This window comes from Rissa tridactyla, chromosome 1 (genome assembly GCF_028500815.1).
Source record: "Rissa tridactyla isolate bRisTri1 chromosome 1, bRisTri1.patW.cur.20221130, whole genome shotgun sequence".
Lineage (NCBI taxonomy): Eukaryota > Metazoa > Chordata > Aves > Charadriiformes > Laridae > Rissa > Rissa tridactyla.
Window position 1 is genome coordinate 130565812 of NC_071466.1, and position 27445 is coordinate 130593256.

Below are 27445 nucleotides of genomic sequence, written 5' to 3' on the forward strand. Positions count from 1 at the left end.
GGCGGGAAGCCGGCGGTTCTGCGAGCTGCGGGCGGCTGCGGCGGCAGAGAGGAGCGACCCGGACGGGGGCAGAGGCGGGGGGGCGGAGGAAGAAGAAAAGGAGGAGGAAGGAGAAGGCAAGCGGCAGCCGGGGTGCTGCCATTGTTCCGCACCTGCCGCCGGCCGGGACACGTGGCGCCGCTTGATCCCCGCTCCTCGCCCCCCGCCGCCTGACACCGCACGCAGCCGCCCGGCACCATGGGCAAGGGGGTGAGCGCCGGGGCGGAGCGCATGGGCTCGGGGTGATGTCGTGCGGCCGGGAGTGGGAAATTCAAGCAGCCGGTTACCCCGCTTTCTCCCCTCCGCTGGGGCGGGCGGGGCTCCGCTTTGTCTTGTGCCGGGCTGGGGCGGCCACGTCGTGTGTGAGGGGGCTGAGGCGGGTAACGGCCGTTGGAGGGCGGCGCCGGTGCCGCCTGCCCCCGAGCAACGTGCCCCGGCCGCCGCTGGGAGGGGAAGTAACGGGCTGAGGCGGCGGTGGGGCGGGCGGGAGACGGGCCACGGGCGGAGCGAGGCGCCGGCCGCCTCCCCACGCGTGGCCGGGCCGCCGACATGGCCGCGGCGGGACGGGGCGGGACGGGACGGCCTGTGCCGGTGAGGCCGGGCGGGGATGGCGGCCCAAACTTTCCCCCTTCTTTGAGGCCGGGTCCCCCCCTCGAAAAGCGCCCTCCTCCGGGGCCGTGTGGGGCCCGCAGCCCCCGGGGCTGTTGTTATCTGATGCCCTTTTGGAGCTGAGCTGCGGAGCGCCGCTGCTCCCCCGTCTCCTAAGAGTACTTTAGACTTGAGACACGAGGGCCCGGGGGGAGGTTAGAAGGGGGGGTTGTTAGGATTATTAAGGCTTATTAAGGGCTAATTTGCCTGTTGGTAGCAGTGAGGGCGCGGTGGGGGTTGGTGGCAGGAGGGAGGTGATCGCCCCGACTCCATCTTCTTAATTGGGGTGATAAAAGCCTCCATCGTTGCTTTGCCCTGTACCGGCGTTGTTTCTACCTCAGAGTCCGCCAGGAGGAAAGGTCCTTAATTCAGGTCCTGTCTCTCAACTAAAGAAAAGTGTCTGTGAACGCTCTGGAAAACAAGAGCGAGGACTTCTTTAAAGTTGGGTGTTGCAGTCAAACATGTAGAACAGAAACACCTCTTGAGTTGCTCCAGTTTTATTTTATCTTGAAAAAGTAAAGGCCAGTTTCTTGGTTTTGTTGCTTGGATGTTTGCTTCCCCCCCCCCCTTCAAGTACTTTCTTGTGTATCTTACATAGTTGGAGGTGTGTAGATTTTTGTTTACAATTCTTCTATGCTCGTTCCTGGAAAATTCCCAAATTTCTCTGCTTCTTGAGGAGAGCACAGGTCCTTGAGACGCAGAGGTGGTAGCGTTGTCCCTGCCTACAGGTGTTCTGTGCTTCCCCAGCCAGCGCTGTTCAAACACTGACTTGACTTTGCATTGTCCTCATCCCTGCGGTACAGCGGTGGCAATGTTGACATAACTGCAGGAATAGTCGGGGAGCTGCAAGAACATGGCAGAACCGACAGTTAACTTGGAAAAGGGGGTTGAGGAGTGCGTGGGGTGGGTTTTGGGGATTTATTTTTTTTTTTTTGGTTGGGGTTTTTATTTCCTCGGTAAAGTCCTTTTGATGTGTGGCAGCCCAGCGTGATGTTTTGCAGCCTGGTGGGCAACGAGCAGCGTGCACAATAAGAGGTCATCTAAGAGCTAAGACCATCTAAGCTGCCTTCTGGATGCTTTAAATCATCAAAGAAACCTTGGAGGTGTGTGTATGTGTGACTGCAGTGCTTCAGGGGCTGCCTTGGCTGGACTAATGGGAGGTGAAAACACTTTTTAATATAGAAGGCTGTTAGCTGTCTCGCTTCTATTTCAGATTTCATAGGTTGCCAGGATAATAAAGCAATTGGCTTGAAACTGAAGCGCCGACACAAGGGATAACTTAACAGTGTACAGCTGCCTCAGGCTTTCTGGTAGCAAGTCATAAGATTTGTTTGTTTAGTGGTGAGAATACGTGCAGGTTATTGGAGTCCCCCTGAAAAATGGGGATGTGAGATAGCAAGGCTGTAAAAAAAGGTGGTGTGTGGTTGCAACACTGAACACCATGTGCCTGCCTGGAGTTAGGGTGCCCGAAAAGGAAACCTCTTTCCCATAGGAGCATGGGATGGAAGAGAAAGTAGGAGCGTAAGTGTGAGAGAACAAGTTCCTTGTCTCTGCAGCTGTGAGGAGAAGCTGAATGTCTGTTTTACTTTAAATGGTAACAGGACAAGGGGAGGGCTGTGAGCTGCCTGGGTATGTTGTTCAGCCCAAAAAGCAGACTATCCAAGGGGGTGTGCATAGTGGAGGAAAGCACACGCGATTTCATTTCTGTTCAGAGCTGTCTGCAGAAAGCAGCGTGTATCACTCCGTCTCCCTTGCTGCGCTGGCATACTGCACAGTTGCTAGTGCGTGCTTTGAGTTGCTTCTGGAGGTCAGGGCTAATGCCTGAACCCCAGTTAAGGGCTTTTTCCTGCCAGAAACTAGGAAGGCTTATTGCATAATGGACCAATTGAGGGGAAATTTTATGCAAATCAAAGCAATCCTTATCTGGTGCGATTAAGAAATCTTAATATATTACTCTTTTCCTTCCCTCATCTCTTTCATTCACACTTCTTATTACTATGGCTAGAGGATATTCCATTTGTCAAAGAAAACCCTGGGCCTAGTCAATGCACGTTTTCATGAAGTGGAGTGACAGGATGAAGGGTCTCTGGCAAGTGGCCTGTACCTGTGGTTTGCAATCCCACAGCCCAGAGGGATCCTGACCTGCTGAAAACTGCAGAAGGTCATGCTTCAGCCAGGTCATTTCAAGTGGTAGCTGAAGTTACCAGACCAGCTCCTCTAGGGGAGAGTTGTCCCAAGTCCACTGATCTTCATGTGTTTGACAACTATTAGAGACTTCTGGATTGATGGTAAAGGTGCACTAATGTTCCAGGCAAAGAGGTGTGGGAGATGACACTCTGTAGTTGGCACAGCACTGAAAACACAGGAAGGGCTGCTCAGCTGTGCAGCAGTAGTGTTTGGAAAGCTACCTTTGCACTTAGGTCTTAAAGCAGCTCCATGAGAAGTAGAGATGTTTGTCCTAATATCCAGAGTAGAGACTTAAGGTGTATGCGTGGTCATGTTTTGACCCTGATGATGAAAACCCTTGCAAAGTTGAGGTCCCTTCTCATGGCAGGAGAGCTTGTCCTTCCGTAATTTGGGAAACAGTGGTCTGATCACTAGCTGTTGAGTAAAAACTGCTCTGTACTGTCCTAGATGCTGAGTCTGTTCAATTGATGCAATTGATTAGACTTTCAATTAAAGATATGAGATTGAACACAGCTCTTAGGAGGGAGTAAGAAGGGTCCAGGGAAGGCATTTGCATCCTTTGCTTAAGATTACGTAGGGTTATGGAGTGGTGTTTCCAGTCCAATAGGCATAGTCCTTATGACTCATCTGGTTAATATATTTACTGAAGACTGTCTCATGAGGCAGCAGGACAGTAACTTTTCTGTTTTCTCTGCACAGTTGATTATAATGACATAAGTACTAGAACAGACCAGGCCTCCAGAGGCTGCGTAATTTATTTTGGCTCTTACTTGGTATTTCTTGTTGGATTAGGTGATGTTAGAATAGGGTACTTCTGAACTTGTCTGCTGATTTGCACCCCTCCTGTTTCCTGGTCAATCATGGCTTGTGTTGAGAACATCAGCCATGAATGGCTCAATTAGTCCAGGGCGGAAAAGCATAAGCTGTATCTGAAAGACAATAGGGTTTTCTGGGGGCTGTATAAATCTTCTTACACTGGTGTGTACAAATGTTGTGCTTAAGCCAATGGAAAAAAAATATCTTGCATGGAAAAAAATAAAGGCTCTGTTGTGTTTTTTTTTTTCCTGTGGCAGTTTTGATGAGTCAGAGTTCCTAGGCAAAGTCAAGTAACAGGGGTGACATTTCTGATGAGGCAGACCTTCCTTTGTGTTTAGGCCATGTGATTAATTCTCGATAAGATGTGAATCTGGAGTACTATAGGCCGCCTTATCATGGTACAGCAGGAAAAGGAGGGGAGAGCAGGGAAATCACAGCGCTGAGGGGTAGGATGAACCCCTTGTCCCCTGGCAGCCCAGCCAGCATGAGCCTTTGTTGAACAGATTGGGATCATCTGTCCAGAAGAGAGGCAATGGCCTTGAAGATACAGAACAGGGGCGGGACTTTGATCTGTGTCGCAAGTTCAGATTTGAGTGATGGAGCAGGAAGTTCACTGTGCATAGAATCATCCTATAGCAAGAGCTGAAACCAGTGCTGCTGACTTACCTGTTCTGTAAGGGTGGGATGTGGTACTAAAGCAACAGAGGTGAAGGTATTGTGCTTTCCTGTTTTTTTTAAGCTGAGAAATTGAGCTCCTCACTTGGGTGCTTAAAGAAACGAGTAACTCTATCCACTTTTTGTCCTGACTGCAGCTGATCGCTGGGGGTTTTGTTCAGGTTTGGGTTTTTTTTTAAGCAAATCATGCTTGAACAAGGGCATTGAGCCTTTTCATGTTTGACCACTTATAGGTCATCTCTACAGCTGAAAGAGCTAAACACTCTTATATTCTTGGGCTGTTCGCCACTGCCCCTGATGAGCTGAGTAACTGTACTTCTCATGGAAGTTTCCAACAACCAGGAGGATTTTAGATCACCTGCAAGAGCTTGCCAGGCTTTTTGGGAGGGAAGGGGTGAAGCTGAAAGCGGTGGACTGCTAGTCAAGGCACCAGCTCCTTCACCTTCACTAGAAATCATTTCTCATCTCAAGTGGTAATCAGGAAGCATGTGTTTTGTGCAGGATGGTGTTTAGACTTGTCTGCTAGAGCTCTAGCAGAAATCAGAGTTGTTATCTTTGAGACTGAAGGAGAGAGATGCTTCATGGTGAGTTTTTGTGAATTGCCCTGTGGCAAATTCTTGTGATGCTGGAATGTGAGGACTGTGCTGGTTTAAGTTCTGTGGCTTTCGCTTTCTTAAGGAGTGAAATAGGAGTTTAGGTGCAGGGAAGAGAATGTCAGGAATGCTGATAGTCTGTAGTTCCCTGTCCAGGGAGAGGAGGCAAACAGCTCGTCTCTGCTCCACTTATTAAAAACTGTTCCTGTTGCACAGCCCTGTAGCTGCATGCAAGGATATGGGGGACGCAAAGCCTGCCTTTACTGGACAGGGCAAGGCTGGGCTTCTGTGTGTGTGAAATGTATGACTATGGCTGCAGAGTCGTGTGCACAGAGCTTTCTCAGAACAATAAAAATCCTTGTCTAGATGTGGCTGATGGCTTCTCTTCTAAAAGTCATGATTTTTCTCCCTTGCCCCCTGCCCATGTAGTTTCACTTTTGGTTTTCGTTTCTACTTCTTTTGGAGTAAATAATAAAAATTTCCTGTGCTTGCTGCTCAACAGGAAAGTTTTTGGATCCTAGCAGTAAGTAGTTTCTGTGTCCAGATCGCTCTCAGAAGTCCAGTTTGCAATTTGAGGTACTCGTGCAAAGATCAGGCAAGGCAACGCCATTGAAACCTTTTCTTAATCTCATTAACAGTTTGACTCTGGTGCCACTAGCTGCTGTTTCATCTCAAAATACCTCTAGGGGATCTTACTGAGTGAAAATCTCATTGCATAAAACTTGGCAGGGATGTAATAGGTCCCACGCAGAAGGGAAGGCAGGGAAAAGCTGCTATTGGAGGCTTGTGAGAGTCTGGAAATGTTTGGAGTACTTAATGGAGGAACTGTACTGGTGCCTGGTTTTGGTACCATACAGGGTGTCCTAACTTGTTGCAGTACACGATTATTTCTGCCTGTAACTCTAATGTACTTTTTTTCTGTCTTTCAAGTGATGTTTATATGTGGTACACCATGATTTCTTTGTCCATAGATGCTTGTTTACCCCATCATGGCAAGATCTAAATCTCGACATGATTTCATGTAGTATTAACCATAATGAAAGTGAATGAAAATCCATCTGAATAAAGAGGCTTTAAGCAAATCATCTGCTCTGTGAAGTGTAAGCGGGACTGAGCACAGATCCAATCTGCAAAAGTCTACTACTGCTTTGTATACCGTTCTTGCTGGTCAAACTGCCATAAATTGAAAGCAGATTTCTGTTGCATAACCAGCCAGCTAGAGTGCCAAACTGAGAATGAAAGTGTTGGAGCTTATCCCCCAGATTCAACCAGTTAGAGATACCACTTCTTATTTATCTTCAGTTGATAGGCTGCTCCTTGCCAGAGGATGTGGAAGACTGAGAGGGGGGAGGAGGAGTTAATGCCTTGAAGGGAGCATAAGTATGCACTCAGGAATTGGTTTCTTCTGCTCTTTGTCACTTTTCAACTTCAGCTACGGCTCACACATCAAGACTGATTGAATAGCATGTAGCTTGCTTTCCTCCTAGCTAGGCTTGCACAATGTCTGTCTCTAATCTGTGTATCAGGGATGCTGCTGAGCAGACTTGTCTGCTCACTAGCTCATTAATATTTTTTTAATTTATTGAAGTGGTATAACTTTAATAAACCATAATCGTTTTGTCTGCTTGGCAGGCTCATGTGCATAGTTCATGTCTACTGCTGTAGAAGTTGACTGTAAGGTGTTTATTACAGTACTGTGTCTTCTCTTGCAGGCTGGAAGAGACAAGTATGAGCCCACTGCTACATCAGAGCATGGCGCAAAGAAGAAAAAGGGGAAGAAGGAGAGGGACATGGATGAGCTTAAAAAGGAAGTCTCAATGGTAAGAGTGTAGGGATGGAAAAAGCAGTTTTAAGACTATTGACTGCCCCCAAAGCCCTGTGCTTCGTATGATGAAAAGAGCTGGTGTGCTGGCAGCACAGTGTGACTGAAGGCACTGATCTCCCTTCTGGTCCCCTCTGTTTCCAAGTCAGACATGCTGCAAGTGTTTCAGCATCAAGATGATCATGCAGCAACCCTGAAAACATTACTTCTCAAAAGGCCCTTGATGCAGAACCCAAGTCTCTGCTTGCTTGTGTTACATGTAGCACAGCGTAGCTGTTATTTCCTCACCCAGGCAAGCACTGTCTGGATAGCAGCATTGCAGGCTTTATTGTGCTGTCATGCGAGACTGGTGTTTTCATTGCAGTTGAGTCTGTACGGCTCCTTTTACTGCTAGCCTCTTCTCAGACTGACCTCAGTATTATTATTCCTTCTAATCATGTTTGAGGCTGTGGGGAGTGCCTCCCAGCCCCATCTGTGAATGTTGGATGATGCTATACATCTGTCTGTGCACACCACCCGTCTTAGATCTGATCTCCTTGATGTTGATACATGTTTTGTTTCTGTGCTTTCGTGGTTTTGGCCCTCTCTGTTAGGGAGAGGGGATGCTAAAGCTTGCTCCAAGATGAGATTTTGTGTTCAGTAGCAATGCTAACTTAAAGTATCTGCTCCCTCCCCTCTTTGGGGGAAGAAACACTGCTTAAGCTGGCAGCATTACTTAAAAATGTGTGAAATTACAGGATTAATCTGTACTTTCCTACGTTCCTTCCCAACTCCTTTCCCCTTCTCCCTCACCACCACCTTCCCGTTCTTCCCCCCAGAAAGCCAACCAAGGCTTCACAGAATCTGCCGGGAGCGTAAAGACTGCACTGAGACGTAGTCAGAGTTTGTTTAAAAAGCTGTCCTGTCGTACCCAGATAATCACAAGAATGCTAAAGATGAGACCACTTTGAATTGCGGAATGAGGTTGAGATTCTCTTCACAAAGATCATGAGCTAGAGTCTTGCTATCTAACCAAACTGTTAGATAGGAAACTGGGGTGGGTGGGTGGGGGGTATGTGTGGAATTGCTGAGCTCTTGCTGATCTGCCTGCAGGGACTGATCTCTTCCCCCCTAACAATTTCTTGCCTTTCAGGATGACCATAAGCTGAGCCTTGATGAACTTCATCGCAAATATGGAACAGACTTGAGTCGGGTAGGTAGACTTTGTTTTCCCTCCCTCCTTGCCATGATCTAAAAGGGAACAGTCTTGGCTCACAGCACTTCACAGAGGGAGATCTGGGTGGTCTGGTTTTTTTCTTTTTTGTTTAATCTGCCCTCATGCAGTTAAGTTTCCCAGGCTTTGGGAGAATTGTTGAGCGCACAAATACTTTTCTTCGTCCTCCCCCTGTACAGCCTGGCTGCAATACTTTAGTGACTTAGTTTCTAACAAAGTCACTGTTATCTGCCTCTGAACTGTTCCAAGGTCAAGTTGATTCTTGGATTTATTTTTTTTCCCCCTGAGGAGCTTTTAATAAAGGCAAATGTTTGTTATATTGCAGATGTAGTCTAGTGAGATAGCACATGCCTAGAGACTTAATGGTGGCTGGTAGCAGTTAAAATTTTACCCTTTTATAGTAAGAGGTGTGCAAATGTCCTAGCTAGCCTCAAAGTCCAGTGCAGAAGCACTGCAGTAGTTTTGCACCTTTGCTCTTGTTTGTTTTGCTTCATGCATTTTTTTTTTTTGCATGACTGCATACAGAAGCAAGTCTGCTCTTACTCTATAACAGCAGAGATTTGCATATTTCTGTCAAAGACCTAGGTTTCTGAAAGCTGAACTTCCTGAAAGGCCAATCCAAAGTGTTGTCATCTTTATGGTCCTGAACTTTCACTTGTTCCATAATTTGATAGATTACACTGATGGATTGCACTGGGCTGTTTCTTGGAGCTCAAAGTCTGCTGTAGCCTTCTTGTTGTGCCCTTCTTCAGTGTTTGTAGCCCCATGGCCTGCAGGCTCCTCAAGGAGCATCCAGCATCCTGTGTCTCCTCTTCTGGCATTCAGCTGTCACATCCTGCACTTGTGTTGCAGAGCCCTGGCGGCAGTGGAGATCTCCAATATCTGTTGGCATCTCCCTATTGCTGTGGTGGGATTCTGCCTGCCTTTTTGAGCAGAAGATGAGCAAATTCAGAGCCACCTTCCCCAGTCAGTCTTGCCACAGTGTCTATAAAAGGAACCTCTTTTCTAGGGTTTGACTACTGCACGTGCAGCTGAGATTTTGGCTCGTGATGGCCCAAATTCCCTCACACCCCCACCCACCACTCCTGAATGGGTCAAGTTCTGTCGGCAGCTCTTTGGAGGATTCTCGCTCCTGTTGTGGATTGGTGCTATTCTATGTTTTCTGGCTTATGGCATACAAAGTGTCATGGAGGAGGAGCCCAACAATGATAATGTAAGTAAAAAATGTCTGTTTTACCTCAGAGGCAGGCTGAGCAGCCTGTTTGGCTCAAAGCAAATTAACTTCCTCTAAGCATTCAGCTCAAAAGCTTTTCCCATAAGCACGGGAAATTCAGTGGGTGAGCTTAACACATCTTGGAGTGCTTCCACATAATGAAATGAACAGCCAACTTCCTTCATGTTGTGTTAACAACACTAGCTTGTGGACAGCCTTTGTGTACAAAATGTATAGAGTCTGCAAGTACCTCCATGCTTTGTTAATGGGGCACTTAAATTTCAAGCAATTTATCTGGACAAAACTGGAAATCTTTCAGGCAGATCATCCTCTGACTCACTTTCTCTGCTCCTTGTAGCTGTACCTGGGTGTTGTGTTGGCAGCTGTGGTTATCATTACTGGCTGTTTCTCTTATTACCAAGAAGCAAAAAGTTCCAAGATCATGGAGTCCTTCAAGAACATGGTGCCTCAGGTAGGGAATACCTTATTTCCTTGAGATCTGCCAAGCTGTAGCTTGCTCAAGGTTATTAACTGTTTTAAACATGGGCGTCAATTGTAAAAGGCCTGGCTGTGAATGGTATCTATTGGTGTTTAGCAGACAAGATGTCCCTTGTGCCAAGCTGTTAGCATGGGTTACTAGCTCTTAATGTTGAGGGATATATGAGACTCCTTCTTTATACTCTAAGTAACTATGCTAATAGTGCAGGGCACTTCCTGTCGCCCTGTGAGTTCCACCAATTTGCTAATGCTCATAGGACACTTTCTTGATAGTCTAGGAAGTTCAGTAACTGGTGTGATAAGTACTAAAACTCACATTCCTTCATGGTCAGGGTCTGTATCATACCTAACAATCTTACTGCTACCTTGGCAACAAGGAACTTTAATATCAAGAAAACATAAATTACTGTTTTTCTTAAATAACATATGTATTGGAGATAAACATCTTGGTACAAGTAGAGATGTTGTAGAACCATAGCACAACTATTTTAAGATATTCAGATCTCTTAAACCTGTTCTTAAGAGTTGTTTTTGACACAGGCTGTTTCTTTTCTGTTTTTCAGCAAGCTCTCGTAGTCAGAAATGGTGAGAAGATGAGCATAAATGCTGAAGGAGTTGTAGTTGGAGATCTAGTGGAGGTGAAAGGAGGAGACAGAATTCCAGCTGACCTTCGGATCATATCTGCACATGGTTGCAAGGTACAAGAGTGATGGGCTGCCTGAAAACTTCATTATGAAGGATAATGAATTCGTCTGGTTTCAAAGAATGTCTTCTGTTGAATGGGTGGTGGAGTGGAGGAGGAGGGTGTGCAGGGGTTGCCTGGTATTTTTTCTGCTTTCATTGCTGAAGGTATCTGCCTCCTTGTGTATGACAAAGTACTCTCTTCCATGTAGGTGGATAACTCCTCACTTACTGGTGAATCAGAGCCTCAAACCAGGTCTCCAGACTTCTCCAATGAGAACCCACTGGAGACCAGGAACATTGCCTTCTTTTCCACTAACTGTGTGGAAGGTATGGGACTCCCCTACTTCCCAAAATTATTAACAATGCTAGGGATTGAACTGCATGGGTAAGCAACAGAAGTGCTGTGTGAGTTCAGTGTATTAGTTGGTAACCTACTCCTACCATGCAAGAGCAGGCTGGAATTTCCCAGCAAAGGCTTTGCCCATTCCAACTGCAATAGTGTATGATGCGCAAAGAAGACTCTGCAGCACTAACTGTGGACAGGCTGTACAAGATCATGTCCAGGCAGGTTTTGAATATCTCCAGAAAGGAGACTCCACAACCTCTCTGGGCAGCCTGTTCCAGTGCTCTGCCAACCTCAAAGTAAAGACGTTTTTCCTCATGTTGAGGTGGAACTTCCTGTGTTCCAGTTTGTGCCCATTGCCCCTTGTGTTGTCGTTGGGCACCACTCAAAAGAGTCTGGCCCCATCCTCTTGACACCTACCCTTTAGATACTTGTACGCATTCTTCTCTTCTCCATGCTAAACAGATGCAGGTCTCTCACTCTTTCCTTATAAGAGAGGTGCTCCATTCCCTTGATCATCTTCATAGCCCTCTGCTGGACTCTCTCCAGTAGTTCCTTGTCTTCCTTGAACTAGGGAGCCCAGAACTGGACACAGTACTCCAGATGTGGCCTCACTAGGGCAGAGTAGAGGGAGAGGATAGCCTCCCTCAACTGACTGGCCATGCTACTTTTAATGCACCCCAGGAGACCACTGGCCACCTTGGCCACAAGGGCATGTTGCTGGCTCATGGTCAACTTGGTGTCAACCATGACTCCCAGGTCCTTAGCAGAGCTGTTTTCCAGCAGGTGAGCCCCTAACCTGCACTGGTGAATGAGGTTATTTATCCCTAGGTGCAGGGCACTACTCTTGCCCTTGTTGAACTTCATTAGGTTTCTCTCTGCCCAACTCTCCAGCCTGTCCAGGTCTTGCTGAATGGCGGCACAACCTTCTGGTGTGTCACCACTCCTCCCAGTATTGTATCGTCACCAAAGGCCTGAGGGTACACTCTGTGTACAGCAGCATTAAAGTGCAGATAAATAATGTGAACTGAGATGGTTAAGCAGAGCTATAAGAAATAATATAGCTGCTTCAGAAAGCAGGAATTTCAAATATCTGGCAGAACTTCTGTTGCCGCTCAGAGTATGGTGGTAGGTACTCTTTGTGCTGAAGCCCAGAGCATCTTTTCCATACCCACAGGGTTTGTAACTGTTCAGTGATGGTGGAGAATTTTGCCTGACTCCTATTGTGTCTTCTGCTGACAGATTCTGAGCAGCAAACTGCCCCATGTTCGTTCTTCCCCCAAAAAATCCCAACCCTGCAGTACTGAGGGATATTCTTGGTCTTTCTCAAGAGCCTTGGGGGAGAGAAATGGACCTCCCCTGAAAGGAGGGAAAAGGACACTGTCTACTGCGTAAAGATGGCTTCCTCTAATTCCCTATGCAATTGGCACTTGATTCTCTGGGGTAGAAGGGAGAGAACATACAGGTTGGCCAGTCACACAGGAATCGTGTACAGCACGTATCTCCATTTATTTCTTATGCTGCTAGAAAGTAAAAAAAAAAAAAAAATTGTGATGGGAGACCTTGCCATGGGAATGCCTACCTGCATTGTATTGGGCAAAGCGTGCTAAACTCTAGCACAATCCGATCAAACTCGTTTAGTGTGTTTAGGGAAGGGTTTTTGTTCTCTAAAACGTGTGTCTCTCTCTCTTCTAGGTACTGCCCGTGGCATTGTCATTAGCACTGGGGATCGCACTGTGATGGGCCGTATTGCCAGTCTGGCTTCTGGACTGGAAGGGGGGAAAACTCCAATTGCCATGGAGATCGAGCACTTTATCCACCTCATCACTGGAGTGGCTGTTTTCCTGGGTGTCACCTTCTTCATTCTCTCACTCATCCTTGAGTACACATGGCTGGAGGCTGTAATCTTCCTCATTGGGATCATTGTTGCCAATGTCCCAGAGGGGTTGCTTGCAACAGTCACGGTGAGTAAAGTTGGAAAAAAAGATTGAAGGAGTTACATATATGGTTCTTAAGGAAGTGGAGTGCTTCATGTTCAGGGTGCAGAGGTGTTAAAGTAATGGAAGGTACTCTGTGTGGTGAGTGTGTAGGGATAGATTTTTATAAATTCAGTGTAGTCAGACTAGTTGTCCAAATCGATGTCAAGTTATGCAGCTGTTCTTCTAATGAAGATGGGTTCCTAAGCTAGATCTGCTCAGAGGCTTGGCAGTGTAGAAGTGAAATGAGCAAGACTAGGAGTTCTGGAGTTGTCTTGCCTTTTTTTTGTGGCAAAAAGTGGCCTTCATGTCAAAACTGTTAAGGATTTCTACATCCCCCTGCACACCAACCCTTCCAGCCCTGTGGGGCTGGCAGAGCATCCAGCAAGCTTCATTCTAGTCTCAGCTCTTGATCTGGCACCTGGCAGAGGTTCTTATGAGTTTGGTTTCCCAAGGAGGTGGTGGGAGTATCTGGGTGTGCTCAGCTGTGTAGAAGGTGGTGGTGGACAGGGCTAGAACTGTCCATGCAGCCTTAAGAAGCAGAACAGCAACTGAGCCAGGGAATGAACAGTTGGGAGCTGGAAGCAGATAACAGCCTCTGGCAAGAAAGGGTAGCTGGGGCTTGTCACTTCCTACACCAGTAAGTTGCAGCCGTATCACCAAAACTATTTGCGGCCTTTTCATGTGTGGCCTGCCTCCACCTATTTTGAGAGTTTCTATGATTAGCGAGCTGCAACTTTAACTAAAATGTTAAGCCGGGGCATGTTATTCCCTTCCTAATGCACTGCGAATCAGGAGAATGAAGCCTTGTTGAGTCCTTTTCTGGAGGTTTTGTGATGAGGAAAATGTCATTTAAAGCTAGCAGCTGGGCCTAAACGTAGCTGTTCATTTTGCACTGACAGGGTGAGCATGGAGTTAGGGAATCGCTGCAGGGCATGGAAGCTGGCTGTCATTCCACGCCCACAATAAGTTGGGTAGCAATGTATTAGTACACAAGTGCATCTAACCTGTCATCATCTGTGTCTCCAGGTATGTCTGACACTAACAGCCAAACGTATGGCGCGTAAGAACTGTTTGGTGAAGAACCTGGAAGCTGTGGAAACCCTGGGCTCCACATCCACTATCTGTTCTGACAAAACAGGCACTCTGACACAGAATCGCATGACGGTTGCACACATGTGGTTTGACAATCAGATTCATGAGGCTGATACTACAGAGAACCAGAGTGGTAAGACCATCTTTTGTGCTTGAGGCATCTCATTAAAACATGGCTTTTTCTGAGGCTTCCTGTGCTTCTAAGAACCCATGTTTCTAGCTCTCCAGTCCAGTTCACTGTTCAAGGACATGTAACATATGATCTACAATGAGTATTAAAAGACTTGGGGTGACCGATAGAAAGCTTTTCACTGTAGTACAGTTCTGTTTAATCCATAAACTCCATATAGGCTGCTTTTGCCCAGGATGGCTCCGTCAGAATTTGAGCCTCTTTAATGTTCAGCCCCTTACATCTGTCCCATATGTAGAAATATTTGCTGTTCTGTACTTCAGAGTACATGATTATTTTTGCCAAAATGTGATGAAATTGGCCCATCTTAAGCCTGCTGAAAGTGTGGACAGCAGAGGTGTTGACCCTGATAATAAATTCCTTGAGACTAAACACAGACGGAAATTTCCCATATTGAACTAGATGGCTGCCCTTGAACAGGGGGTTTCCCAGAACATCCTAGGTGTGTTTGCAGAGTGGTAGCAATGAAGGAAGTGACTGGCAGGAAGTTTCTTCTAGATGTTGATAAGAATCTGAAATCTCAGGAGTGCTGTGCAACTGAGAGAGAGGTACTTCTCTCCAGAACTGTTTAGTACTACCAAATTCAGGAGTTCATGAGCTGTCATCTACCTTGTGAAATGTTGTTCTTGCAACATGTTATTAGCATAAACTTTTCTCAGTGGTGCTGCTACACCCTGCTCCCTGTCCCCAGCCACTCCAAAACATTGTGCTTGTCTGAACCACTTTAAAAAGCTGCTTTGCTGTTCTTGGTCTCTAACACTAGTGCAAAGTAACAAGCTATAAATAAAGTGTTACTTGGAACCAGTTGGTTTTGGCCTGGCAATGGTTGGCTTGGCTGCAGTAGAAGTAAACCCAGAAGATTTTTCTTCACAGAAAATACATTAACTTATCAGTTAACTGTCTGTTCAATTCATCTCCCCTGAAGCTAGCTTAAGAGCCAGCATGGGAGAAGCAGTATCTCTTTTTTGTTTGAGTATTGTTCCTTTGGGAGCTATTTCATCCAGTTCCTGGGTGATAGATAAAGTGAAACAACCTGGAAATGGAACCCAGCGTCCCTTCCTCAAGCCTCTCTGAAGGAATGTTATCTGTCTGGAATTCCTTGGCTTTGTCAGCCTTGCCGCTGCTGCTGCTGTTTGCAGCTGTTATTGGAATCTTGAAAGCAGAGGTGTTTTTTTGCATTGTTGCGATTTCACCCTTGGGTCTTAAAATAATCAGTTGCTCATCAAGTATCTGGGAAGGCAGGAGGAGTAAAAGAGGTATAGTGTGCTAACAGGCTCTAAGTTTTTCCTATTTCTGAGGTAACGGCTTCTTGCTGTTAAGCCTGTGTGATTTTTGGGCTTATGTGATTCTACTTTGTGTGTGTGGGGGGTGTGTGCATGGCGTGGGGAGACTTTTTGACATTGTTCCTCTGCTTTCAGGTGCTTCCTTTGACAAGAGCTCAGCTACTTGGACTGCTTTGTCCAGAGTTGCAGGTCTCTGCAACCGTGCTGTGTTTCAGGCCAATCAGGAAAATGTACCAATTCTTAAGGTGAGTTCCTAAAAGAAGCATTTGTCCAGTTTGCCTTCACTGTTCTCCCATAATGGTAGTGAGATTACATCCCATAACTGCAAAGCAGAGGTATCTGACACTCTTAATCTTCTCTACACTAGTCTAGCACTGTTATAGATGTGCTATGGGCAGAGGAGATGGGACTTGGGAAGATACATTTCCCACAGCAGATTCCTTGCCATCCACTAGCATCTACAGTCTGTCTAGGAGGTCAGATACTTCAGACAGGGCTAAGAAAGATCAGAAAGCTTTCCTAGGCATTTCCCAATGTCTGGCTGTTCCAAGAATCACTATCTCTGGCATTTGTCCACTTAAAAGCTACAAGCGCCCGGTTCTGGGAGCTGGGAGAAGTAGACACCAGAGCCGGGGGAGCAGCAGTTGTGGGAGACTGTTTGTCTTTAGCCAGTCTGTTCTCACTGGCCGGTCTTAGCTTTTTAAGCCTTTGCTGGTTTAGCGCTGGTGCAAATGCTGGCATAACATGAATTCAGATTCCTGCTTCTGAACTGTGACCTAGCCAAGGGCTGAAACTAACTGTACAGTGCTTATAATCTGTCAAATATTAGTCATGTTGCTTAGTAAACTTCTTCCCAAGGGTGTTCTGATGCTGTGGTAATAGAGATAATAGAACAAACTATTTTTTCCCTAGCACTCCTCTGACTATAGCTTCAGGTCATGTTTTTTAGAACTAAGATAAAGAGCTGGAGTTCTTCCCATTTAAGGATGACTTGGGAGGAATGAGTTTTTTAAAGTCTTTAGATACCAAAAAGCAGTACAAAAACGAAAAAAAAAAAATTTCTTCAGGGACACAGAGACCAGAAGGACAAGAAATACTTGGTTTAAATTGCAGCAGAGGAAACTCAAGTAGGATATTGAGCACACACAGATCTCCAGGGCTGAGAACCCCCATCTACAATTTACCAGTGCTAACCTTACAGGGGAGGAGGGACAGACAGATTAAATCTTCTCTGCCAGAGGCTTGATAAGTTGATCTTATATTGGGGTGGGAGAGCACATACAAGTGTTTCTGTGTGCATGTCACTTGTCGTCTTCTCACATTTGCTGCTTTTGATGGCAAGCAACTTACAGCAGTTCTCAAAGTTTACCCTTCAGCCTCTCTTTCTCTGATGGCACCTGGTTATCTGACTTTCTCTGCCCTTTAAAAGGGCTTCTTGACTTTGGCAGCAGAAGTCTGCTGCTCTCTCAGGCTAGGAGGCCTGACATTCTGAAATGCAGTATTTGTCAGTACTAGATAATAGAATTAATTATTCTTTGCTCTTATATCGTGTTATGTAGAAGCTGGGAGACTGGTCTGAGATGAATACACTTGGGTTTTTTTTTTGAATGTCTGATACTCTGTGGTGAGTCTACTGGGATGTATGCTTTGATAGTTGTCTCTTTCCTCAGAGAGCAGTGGCAGGAGACGCCTCTGAGTCTGCACTTCTGAAATGCATTGAATTGTGCTGTGGTTCTGTCAAGGAGATGAGAGATAGATATCCCAAAGTGGTGGAAATACCATTTAACTCTACTAACAAGTATCAGGTAAGCACATGCCTGCTTGAGGGGGAGTTGCTGTGTGAAGCACTTATGTAAATTTGCACACAGTGCGCCTCAAAACTTGTTTTGGTACCAAAATCTTGCCCAGCCATTACTTTCTCGTAGACTGCACAAGGCTATAAATTTAAGTTAATGGACCATACTTAGTTAAACTGTGCAAGAGCTTCTGGAGTTGCCTTGACACTAAGGTGTCAGCTGCTGAGAAAAGACCAGACACACTTCTTGCCTGTGCAGCAGCGGTGCACAGAGAATGGAAGAACTCAAATCTGGGAAATGACCTCAGCAAGTCAAACTTGGATGCAAAAAAAAAAAAAAGGCTATATGTTAATGTTAAGGAATATGTAGTAATTCCTTAGTTTGTGAACCTCTTTAAAGTGCAGTTAAATGAAAACTAGAACCAAATATCGCAAATTGTCCTGAGCTACTGTAGTCACAAAACAGAGTGATGGTGTTACTCATGACCCTCACAGTACATGTCTATAAAATGGTTTCGTTTCTTCCACCCTAGCTGTCTATCCACAAAAATGCAAATACATCAGAATCCCGTTACTTGCTGGTGATGAAGGGAGCTCCAGAGAGGATCTTGGATCGCTGCAGCACCATTCTTATTCATGGCAAAGAGCAACCACTGGATGAGGAAATGAAAGATGCTTTTCAGAATGCTTACCTTGAGTTGGGAGGCCTTGGGGAGAGAGTGTTAGGTAAGGAAAAGCAGCCTTAATAAATTGGAAAAGATTTGTCCCTCATGCTCCCGTGCAGAGTTCCCACAGATTAAGTGTAGGGTTGTACACAGTTCCTGCAATGTAACTGTAGTGTTGAGTCAAGGTCACTTCAGCAATTCATGTAGGAACAGTCCTGCCTTTAGCCTTTAATCTAAAAAGCGACCTGCAGGGTCTTACTTTGCCCAGCAGCTGGGTTGCCTAGATCAAAATGAAGCAAAGCATCTGGGACCTTTAGTCTCCATGGGGCCACATGGTATTAGATTTGCTCCACTGCATGTGAACCAAGCTGCGTCTGGGCACCTAGCAACAGCTACTGGTTATCAGAATCTGAGCGTGACTCCTGCCTCAATAGCCCTGGCTAAACCTCTGACGCTGTCCTGTTATTCTTGTGTGGCTGTTTGCAGAAGCAATAAGTGTTTGTGCGCTCTCTGCCTCCTGATGTGTTGGAACAGAGTAAACACGGGTTTGATGTGTTACAGGATTCTGTCACTTGGCTCTGCCTGATGATCAGTTCCCTGAAGGCTTCCAGTTCGATACAGACGAGGTGAACTTCCCTGTAGACAAGCTCTGCTTTGTAGGACTGATGTCTATGATTGACCCTCCTCGTGCTGCTGTGCCAGATGCTGTTGGCAAATGCAGAAGCGCTGGGATCAAGGTACTTTATTCCTGGGTTCAAAATCACGTCGCTCTATACCTGTGGCTATAAAGGGCTTCCCTCACTCTGTGTGTTTGCTGTAATGTGAGTGAAGAGAAGTATTGATCAGGATTTAATTAGTACCGCTTCAGGCTTCACTTCTTACTTAAATACAAAAGTTTCTATGTTAATGGCCTGAAAAATGAGTTGGACTCCAAACTGCTAGGGCACTGGCAGGCACTGATGGTATGGTGTGCCTGAGCATGTGATTTGTCTCAGGTGTGTTCTGCATGTCCCACAGTACTGACTGAGGTGAAAGAGCGAAGCACAGGTTGGAAACGGAACTGGATCTGTTGACTCAGGATTAACAGTTTTCTTTGTCTTCCATCCACCTCAATCCCTTGCATACTGGTAACAGGTTACTACTGCCTGTACCTCAGGCTTGCTCTGTGCCAGGGCTGGCTGTTAGAACAAAAGCCACGTGGCCTTTTCAGCCTCAAGGGACCCTGCCTCTTGGGCAGTGTTGCTCTGCAGTACAGGCAAGGCTTTCACAGTAGTCTGCTTGCATTTCAGGTTATCATGGTTACTGGAGACCATCCAATCACAGCCAAAGCCATTGCCAAGGGTGTCGGCATCATCTCTGAGGGCAATGAAACAGTAGAAGATATTGCTGCTCGACTCAACATTCCCGTCAGCCAGGTCAACCCTAGGTACTGACTGGTGGGGAAGGCCGAAACTGTTCAAAGAATTAAGCATTTGTCTCTCTCCTTGCCTCGGATAATCTTTCAGCATCTCTCTAGACATGAAAAGCTTGGCATTTGCTTAGCTCACCATGTTGTGGCTCCTCAATGGGTATCATGAGTTATGTGAGGAATGCACAAGTCTTTCTTGAATGTGCATGGGAAGTAGTTAGAAGTAAGCCCTATACAGAAAACCTGGGCAGTTTCTTCTGTCCTTTCTCTGCCCCATAGCTGTGTGTCCTGATGGTCTGTCCCCAAGGTGGGGGAAAGAAACAGATGGCTGGGTGGAGTCTCTTTGGGGGGCAACTTTTTCCTCCTGAGCTAAGCATTTGCCCCACCTGGTTCATGTCGCTGCACAAGCACCATGTACTGCCCACTGTAGGGGGCAGGTAAAAGTATCTGAAGTGACACGGGGGAGGGAGGTGGATGTCTGCGGGCTTTTTTGAGCAATGCTGCTGCAGAGCCTGAAAACCATGTACTCCTGCAATTCCAGATCTTTAAATAGAGGCTAGGTCTAGTTTTGTCCCTAAACATATACTTAGTCAAGTTTGTTTAGTTAGGTAACTTACAGGTTCGTGGGGAAAACTCTAGTAAAAAGAAAATGCCTAGTTTGTTAGTCACAATCCAGGTTGAATGGGCTACCAAAAGTAAACTTTGTATAACTGTTTTATACTGTTTACAGAAAAGAACTGAAATGCCATCTATAAACTTGATCGCGCAAAGCCCAGTTCTGCCCCTCTTGCTTTCAGACTCTGTTCTGGGTCTGATTGCAGATGGGCAAAGTGAGCAGGACTTGGGCTGGGCGAAGCAGTTGACACTAGTCATTGTCTAGAGGCAGAATAAATGTGAAAATGTAATTCCTTCCTCTTAGGGGTTAATGTTTGCCTTTAGCCTAGTACAGAACTGAGGCATCCTCAGAAAATGTGCTTTGGCATACATGGGCTGTTTGCAGAATGGCTGGGCTGTCTGCATTGCTTAGCTTGACCCAGCCTGTGTTTGGGCTGGAGGGTAGCCATGTAGCTTATGAACTGTGAATAGAGACACCCTGTGGAATGAATTGTATGGGGGAAGACAAGTATTGTGGCTGAATTATTCTCTTTTTCTTTTTTTAATTTTTTTTTTTGAGGGTAACTTCACAGCCTAGCAGTGCAGGCTGGGGATCACTGGGCTGTGTGACTGAGCAGGTCAGCAGCTGGCTGTAAGGGTGGGGAAGGAATTGCCCTGTCTAAACTGGGTGATGTCTTGAGCTGCGTGGATAGTCTCCTAGACCTATAAGGGATGGTATGCTGGCTTACAGAGGTGGTATTTTCCTGTAGCGTGCAGGGTACCAAAGCAGCCTAAATATAACGTTGCATGCTTTTGTTGCTGAAGAGTGTAAAAGTCTGAACTGACATTGCGTGAGCTCTCTGAAGAGCCACGTGTAGATCATCAGTCTGTTGCAAAAAGATTGCCTGTGTAAGACCACAGCGTCTCTTGTCATGTTGGAAGCTAACTTGCCTGAGCCAGGGGTTCCTTTCGTGCAGAGGCCAGGAGCTGTGGAAACAACTAGCTTTTGCCTTGATGCATTTTTAAAAAGCCATAGAAAGCATTAGTCTGCTCATGGGGCTCTTTGTCTGTTGCTTAGTGCTGTCTTGTTGTCTCTTTCCTTGTGTTTCCCATCTATGTTTAAACTTGGAGCATCAAACTTGTATACAGAGGCAGCCTGGATTAGTATTTAGTCACAGCAGGAGTTGGTCTTTGCCTAGAGCACTGAAGAGCCACAGCTTTATGGAGAAAATACAACTAATGGGAAACTTACTTTAACTTGTGAAGTAAAACACTTTATTGTCTCTTGATTGCAGGGATGCCAAAGCTTGTGTTGTTCATGGCTCAGATTTGAAGGACATGACTAGTGAGCAGCTGGATGACATCCTGATGCATCATACTGAAATTGTCTTTGCCAGGACATCTCCTCAGCAGAAGCTTATAATTGTGGAAGGCTGTCAGCGACAGGTAAAGAGATGGAGTCAAAGGGCTTCATATTGAAGAAGGCCCCAGACATATATAAAACTACCGATCAGTGCTACCTTCCGAAGTGGTAGGGCTTGGTCTTCTCAGTGCCCTCAGGTAAAGGGAGAGACTAGATCTGTCCGCCAGCAGCCTTCAGCTGCTGATGTCGGACTGCTCTACAATACCTAAATATAAGGGTCTTGCAGGAAAACATCTTCAGTTTGTGCTGAAGCTTTCTTCTAATCCTAGGATGTGTTAACATGCTTAATTCCTAAATGGTCTGGAGATCCTTGTGAGAGGAGGATTCAACATGTTTATATATTGTCTAACATCTATTTTGGAGAGAGCAGTGTGGTTCTCTGATAAGCCTGATGAGAATGGGGAAAGGGGTGAGGGGAGGACAAGGGGAAACTGAGGTCTCTTTACAGCAAAGTGAAATAGCTTCTTATGCTTCATGTCCTGAAAGACAGGAGAAAACTTTTCTGCCCAAAACATCTTAAGATTATTTCAGTCTTTCTGTTGTTCCCTTTGTGACTAGGGTGCCATTGTAGCAGTGACAGGTGACGGTGTGAATGATTCCCCAGCCCTGAAGAAGGCCGACATTGGTGTTGCTATGGGTATTGCTGGCTCAGACGTCTCCAAGCAGGCAGCCGACATGATTCTGCTGGATGATAACTTTGCCTCCATTGTCACTGGCGTTGAAGAAGGTGAGTTTGTAACTTGTACACAGTGGTGGTGAAGTGGCATGCTTCAGCAGTGTTACTTACTGATTCCCTCTGAAATAAAGGTGTCTGGAGGGTTGTTCCTCACTTGAGCATGTCTCCTTGAAAAGTGTTTTCAAGGAGGGTGGCACTTTCCTCCTCCCTTAAAGTCTCTTTCCATGGGACCAGCATGATCCTTTGGGCTGGAAGCAGTAGGAAGCAGATGAGTAACAAAAGCTACTTTGTCTTTTTGCCTAACACTGACCCTACAGTCATCTTTGCCAGCTGAGTCTGACACAGTTTCCTCCCTGATGGAGCAATAGCTCTCAAACAAAAGCAGAACAGGGGGTACCCTAGGGGCTCTTGATCCTCAGAAGCCAGAGCTTAGTATCCTGCTGCTGTATGCAGTGAACCCTGATTGCTGTGACCAAAAATAGACTTTGTATAGGTGATGCTGTGCACAGAACACGCTGTCTCACCCTTACATGCAAAAGAACTCTTAAATTTGTTGCACGAGCATTTTCCTTTTCAGTGTTACCACTGAAGCTGCCTATGAGCTACTTGGCTGCCTTTTGCTGATAAGTGAGAGTTATGTTGTTCTTTCCCTCTTGCCCCAGGGCGTCTGATCTTTGATAACCTAAAGAAGTCTATTGCTTACACCTTGACCAGTAACATTCCTGAAATCACGCCGTTCCTGATCTTCATCATTGCGAACATACCCCTTCCACTGGGAACAGTCACCATCCTCTGCATTGACTTGGGAACTGACATGGTGAATGTCCTTTTTTTTTTTTTGTTGTTGTTTCCAGAAGAAATGTGGGTATTGTTAGGTACCCTAGAGAGAGGACAGGTGGAAGGAAAATGCTTAAATATAGTTTTCTCTATAGTGTTCTGATTTAAAATAAGTGACCATTTGATACTCCCTGTCTTGTGGCTCTCTTGAGTCTGAGGACCCTTCAATTCCATGCAAGGACAAACTGTGGATGGGATAATGTTCTTCCTGAATACTACAGCTAGAGCTTTTAGGCAGTGCTGTGCCTCAGGCTGAAAACATGGGGCAGGGAAGGCTGTATACAGTGGAAAATTGAAACAGTTCTAACAGTGGTCCTACCACCTCCAAAGGTCCCTGCTATCTCCCTGGCATATGAGCAAGCAGAGAGTGACATCATGAAGAGGCAGCCCAGAAATCCCAAAACAGACAAGCTGGTGAATGAACGGCTGATCAGCATGGCCTATGGGCAGATTGGTAAGCTGGTCTGTTTTCTGTGGCACTGGTTTGAACTTGGTGGTGGCAGGGGTTATATGCCATCCTGAATCACTGACTGTTCTGCTTATTTTGGTGGGGTTGAGGTTTGGTATGTCTGAACCAGAACATCAGGCTGTTAAGAATTTGCCATGGTTCTGCCCCATGGCATATAGCGGTGGCTTGTGCAGCTTGATCCATTGAATCGCTTTCACAGTAATTTTTTTTAATTGCATAGTGCTGTAAAGGAACTGGCCGACAACCAGCTCTCCTCTGGTTCAGACTTGTTCAGCAAGAACATAGATCCCATTGTTAGTTTAATTAGAAGAAAGGATTCTCTCCAGCATGTCCCTAAACACACAGTATTAGGAGCCTTGATTAAAGGCAGCTACAGAGATGTGCCCAGTTCACAGGACGGGAGCTCATGCTTAATTGCAGCAGACCTTGGGAACCTTCTTGACTGTATTTTGCAAGGATTGGGGGTGGGCAAGGCTTAATGGGAATACAAAGGGAGTTTTATCTTGTGTCCTTGAGTACCATGCCATTGCAGCATAGGGTGGAACAGAAGTAATTCTGTACAAAGTTGGGAGCAGAAGCTGCTCAGCAAAAGGGTTGCAGCTGAGTTTGATGTTAGTGTGAACTATTTCTATAGCTGCTGCTTGGGAGACTGAGCCCCACAAGGGGTAATTTTTTTTAGGTGGTTGGGTTCTCCTGAAACTACTCTCAGTCGTAATTGCTCTTCACAGTACCGTTGTCACTTTTATTGTCTTTTCTTACCTGTTTAGGTATGATCCAGGCCCTTGGAGGTTTCTTCACCTATTTTGTAATCATGGCAGAGAATGGGTTCTGGCCTTCTGGCTTGCTAGGGATCAGAGTTCAGTGGGATGACCGGTGGGTTAATGATGTGGAAGACAGCTATGGGCAGCAATGGGTAAGTTTTGAGGCACAGCTGAACTGAATGAACGCTGAACAAACAGCAGCATATCTGAACGAACGCTCTCTGCTTTGTCTGTTTCCTAGACCTACGAACAGAGGAAAATAGTGGAGTTCACTTGCCATACAGCCTTCTTTGTCAGCATTGTGGTTGTGCAGTGGGCAGACTTGATCATTTGTAAGACCCGAAGAAACTCTGTCTTCCAGCAGGGAATGAAGTAAGTCAGGCTGTCCATGGAGGATTTAGAATTGGACTCTACACATTTTCCAACATATGGCTTTCTAGTTCTTCGTCCCAGCAGTGTCTGGGCATCTTGGCTTAAATCTTGAACAGTCTAGTGCCTTGATAGTGGATAAAAGAGGGACTGGGTGCCCTCTTGTAGTACCTACTACAGTTGTCGGGCTGAGACAGAGTGAAATGCTGACTTCCGCTGCCATTGTGCGTGGGAGCTAGCCCACCTCAAAGGACAGTGACACATTCCAGCACACAGTCTTGTGCAGCAGCAGAGCAGCTGATGTCTTGGGAGATCTGGTGGTATGAACCCCAGGCTCCTTCTGAATTTGTGATGAAGGCAATTGCCGGTTGACTTAGTTGTGAACTGGATTATCTTTGTCTAGAGACATAAAAGACTGTTGTGACAACTCTGCCATCCTCTCAGATGGCCTGGTAGTCCGCACCTGATGGACTTCTGGGCTAGACCAGAATATCTGTTTCCATTGACTACCATGTGGCAACTAGCTGTTTTCTAGGATGTCATCCGTGAAGGTACTCTGTCCCTGACTGCTTTCCTGTTTCTTCTAGGAACAAGATCTTAATATTTGGTCTCTTTGAGGAGACTGCTCTGGCTGCCTTCCTTTCCTACTGCCCGGGGATGGATGTTGCTCTAAGGATGTACCCTCTCAAGTAAGTTGCATTATGCTTTTTATACAGCAGGCTGTACCACAGAACAATAGTGCTTGGGTGGGGAGATGGATAAAAGTAGTTGTGGGCTTGTGGAGCATGAAACCTCTAGTCTTAACTTAAAAGAGCTCAGGCTAGAGGGGGCAAGTGATCCTTTGTTGTAGCGTGGCACACTGCGGGTTTGCTTTGCTTTACTGTTAGTAGGAATGCTTATATGGAGCCTACAGTTCAGTGCTGTACTAAAAAATCAGCTACACAACTTCAGTTGTACCAGTGTACTGTAGTGCAGTTGCTCCTGTACTTGCCTGGGGTATTTTTATGGATAGGGGACTGCACCTCCAAAGAAAGCCAGTTGAACTGCTCTGAAACATAGATCAGATGACTTGTCTTTGCTAAAGACATCTTGTGCCTTTTTTTACCTTTCAAAAGACGTTATTACTTGTGCTATTTCTATGGAAGATGCTACGTAGATGCAGATGACCAGTTGGTTGGTGCATGGTAACTTTCCTAACAGTTGGGAGGGTGCCAGCATCTTAAGCATTGCCCAATAGCATTGCAACACTTCATGGCAGGGTTTACTCTCAGGCTTTGAACAATCCTCTGGCTTAAGTGCTATAAAACTTCTCATGGCAAAAAAAAAAAAAAATACATCTTGTGTTTCATTCAGAAGTGTTGTCTGGAATTCGGCGCTGAAGTGTGTTTCCTAACAAGAAGGCTAGCATCTGCCCAGTGCCTGCAGCAGCTAGATGTTAGCATGCGTAAATCACGAGGGAAACCCAACGCAGTTCAAGTGAGCAAGGCTGTGGGCACAAAGGTTATGTGTACTTAGAGGAAATATTGCTAGATTGATAGGTGGGGAGGTGCTGTAACAGAGATGAACAAAGGTGCTATGGCACACCTCACGTTGGAATTAATATCCAAAAGTGGATTAACCTACTGCAGCAGAAAAATTGGTGGTAATTCTTGGCTTGGAGGATTCTCAGCTGAACCACAGCCTTGAGGGAGCTGGCACACTGGTAAGCTGGGACATGACAGCCTTCCTGCACTCTTCTGTGCCATCAAGTCAGAGCTCTGCTAGGCAAAGAGCGTTGCCGCTGCCTGTGTTCTCACTGTCTCCTCTCCCTAACAGGCCGACCTGGTGGTTCTGTGCTTTCCCATACTCCCTCCTCATATTCCTGTATGATGAAGTCAGAAAGCTCATTATCAGACGCAACCCTGGTGGTAAGAATATGTTGCTTATCTATGTGTTTTCTTCCCCACCTCTTCATGCTGCTGAGCTCGGTAGAAGTTCTGACAATGCCCCGGGACCCCCAGTGCCGAGCGCTATGCAGGGCTGTATTTTGCTGTGTTTTCCCTTCTTCAACATTAACAGTGCTGTTAGTCCAAATTAAGGACTGTCCCTCTCCCTGCATTCTCCCACAGTATATGAAAGTACCAATACGCTGAAGTAGATGGAAAAGATGGATTAATGCTTGGGTTGTTCTAGAAAGCTGGAACAGGGCCTGAAAGCTGCAGCACATCAAAAATTTGGCAAGATTTTTCCATTGTGACGGGTCGCTTACTAGTTCAGATGTTACAGTGCAAGTTTTCAGAGCCTAAAATGAGCTCTAGTGAACCTTATACTTGGTCTGTCTTAACACTAACTCTTTCTCCCTCTTTTTCCTTTAGGTTGGGTGGAAAAAGAGACCTACTACTAAAAAGCGCCTGTAAAACATTCCACGCACAGCCCATGCCACCTCTCCACCATCTCCCCTGTGTGCGTACTTCATCTTTGCAAGCGCAGAACCGTGCCTGGGCAGGAGTAAGCTGAAACTGAAGGAAACGTGAAGAAACATGGACTGGAGGAGAAAGCAAGGGGAAGGTTGGGGTGGGGGGAAAGTCCGACCATCAGTCCATGGGGATGAGAGTTTGAGTAGTTTTATGTGCCTTTTTGTTTTTGTAAAAGGAAACTGAAGATTTTATATGTGGATTTTTACAAATAAAGATGGATTATAAGAGGATGCCCCCACATGGTCTTAGATGGATGTTTTTCTCAAGGCAAAACCTGGTTCAAGGCAGCCTCTCCTCCCTGCTTAAGGTGTGGTGATGACAGCAGGGGTTAGCCCCTGGCTTCCCATTTTTGTAGCAGGGAAGGGGAGCCGCTTGACCCGGAGATAACAGCATATGTAGTTCTTAAAAGCTCTGGTGCATCACACTCTCTAGCTCAGTGCCTAATGTGGCAAACTGCTTGCAAGCTCAGGAAGCTTGCTGGCCTCTAACTATGCATCTTGGCTACTTTCTGCAAAGGTAGCACCGAGTGGAGAGAAGAGCTGGTTGCTGGATGTCTGCTCTGGCCTCATTTAAGAGGCTGTGACTTGCTTGCTGGGTTCAGGATGAGAACAGGCTTCCACTAAATGACGCTTGGATCCAAGCATCCTTGTTCTCAAAATTCTGAGGCTGATTTTCCTGCTTGCTTTGCCAAGCAAGGGGTAGAGTTTCCTAGTGTCC

General features: G+C 46.1%; 1 protein-coding gene across 1 annotated transcript; it reads left to right on the forward strand.

The window, feature by feature from the left end:
- Positions 1-26968, forward strand: ATP1A1 (ATPase Na+/K+ transporting subunit alpha 1). Its single transcript, XM_054218313.1, has 23 exons — positions 1-249; positions 6671-6778; positions 7913-7972; positions 9003-9206; positions 9565-9678; positions 10268-10402; positions 10598-10715; positions 12427-12695; positions 13737-13935; positions 15411-15520; positions 16946-17080; positions 17604-17796; positions 18297-18472; positions 19025-19161; positions 21033-21183; positions 21719-21887; positions 22499-22653; positions 23004-23127; positions 23910-24055; positions 24145-24275; positions 24860-24961; positions 26088-26179; positions 26627-26968. Exons 1-23 carry the CDS (start codon positions 238-240, stop codon positions 26653-26655), a joined length of 3069 nt encoding a protein of 1022 aa, XP_054074288.1. The 5' UTR covers positions 1-237; the 3' UTR covers positions 26656-26968.
- The last annotated feature ends 477 nt before the right edge of the window (positions 26969-27445 follow it).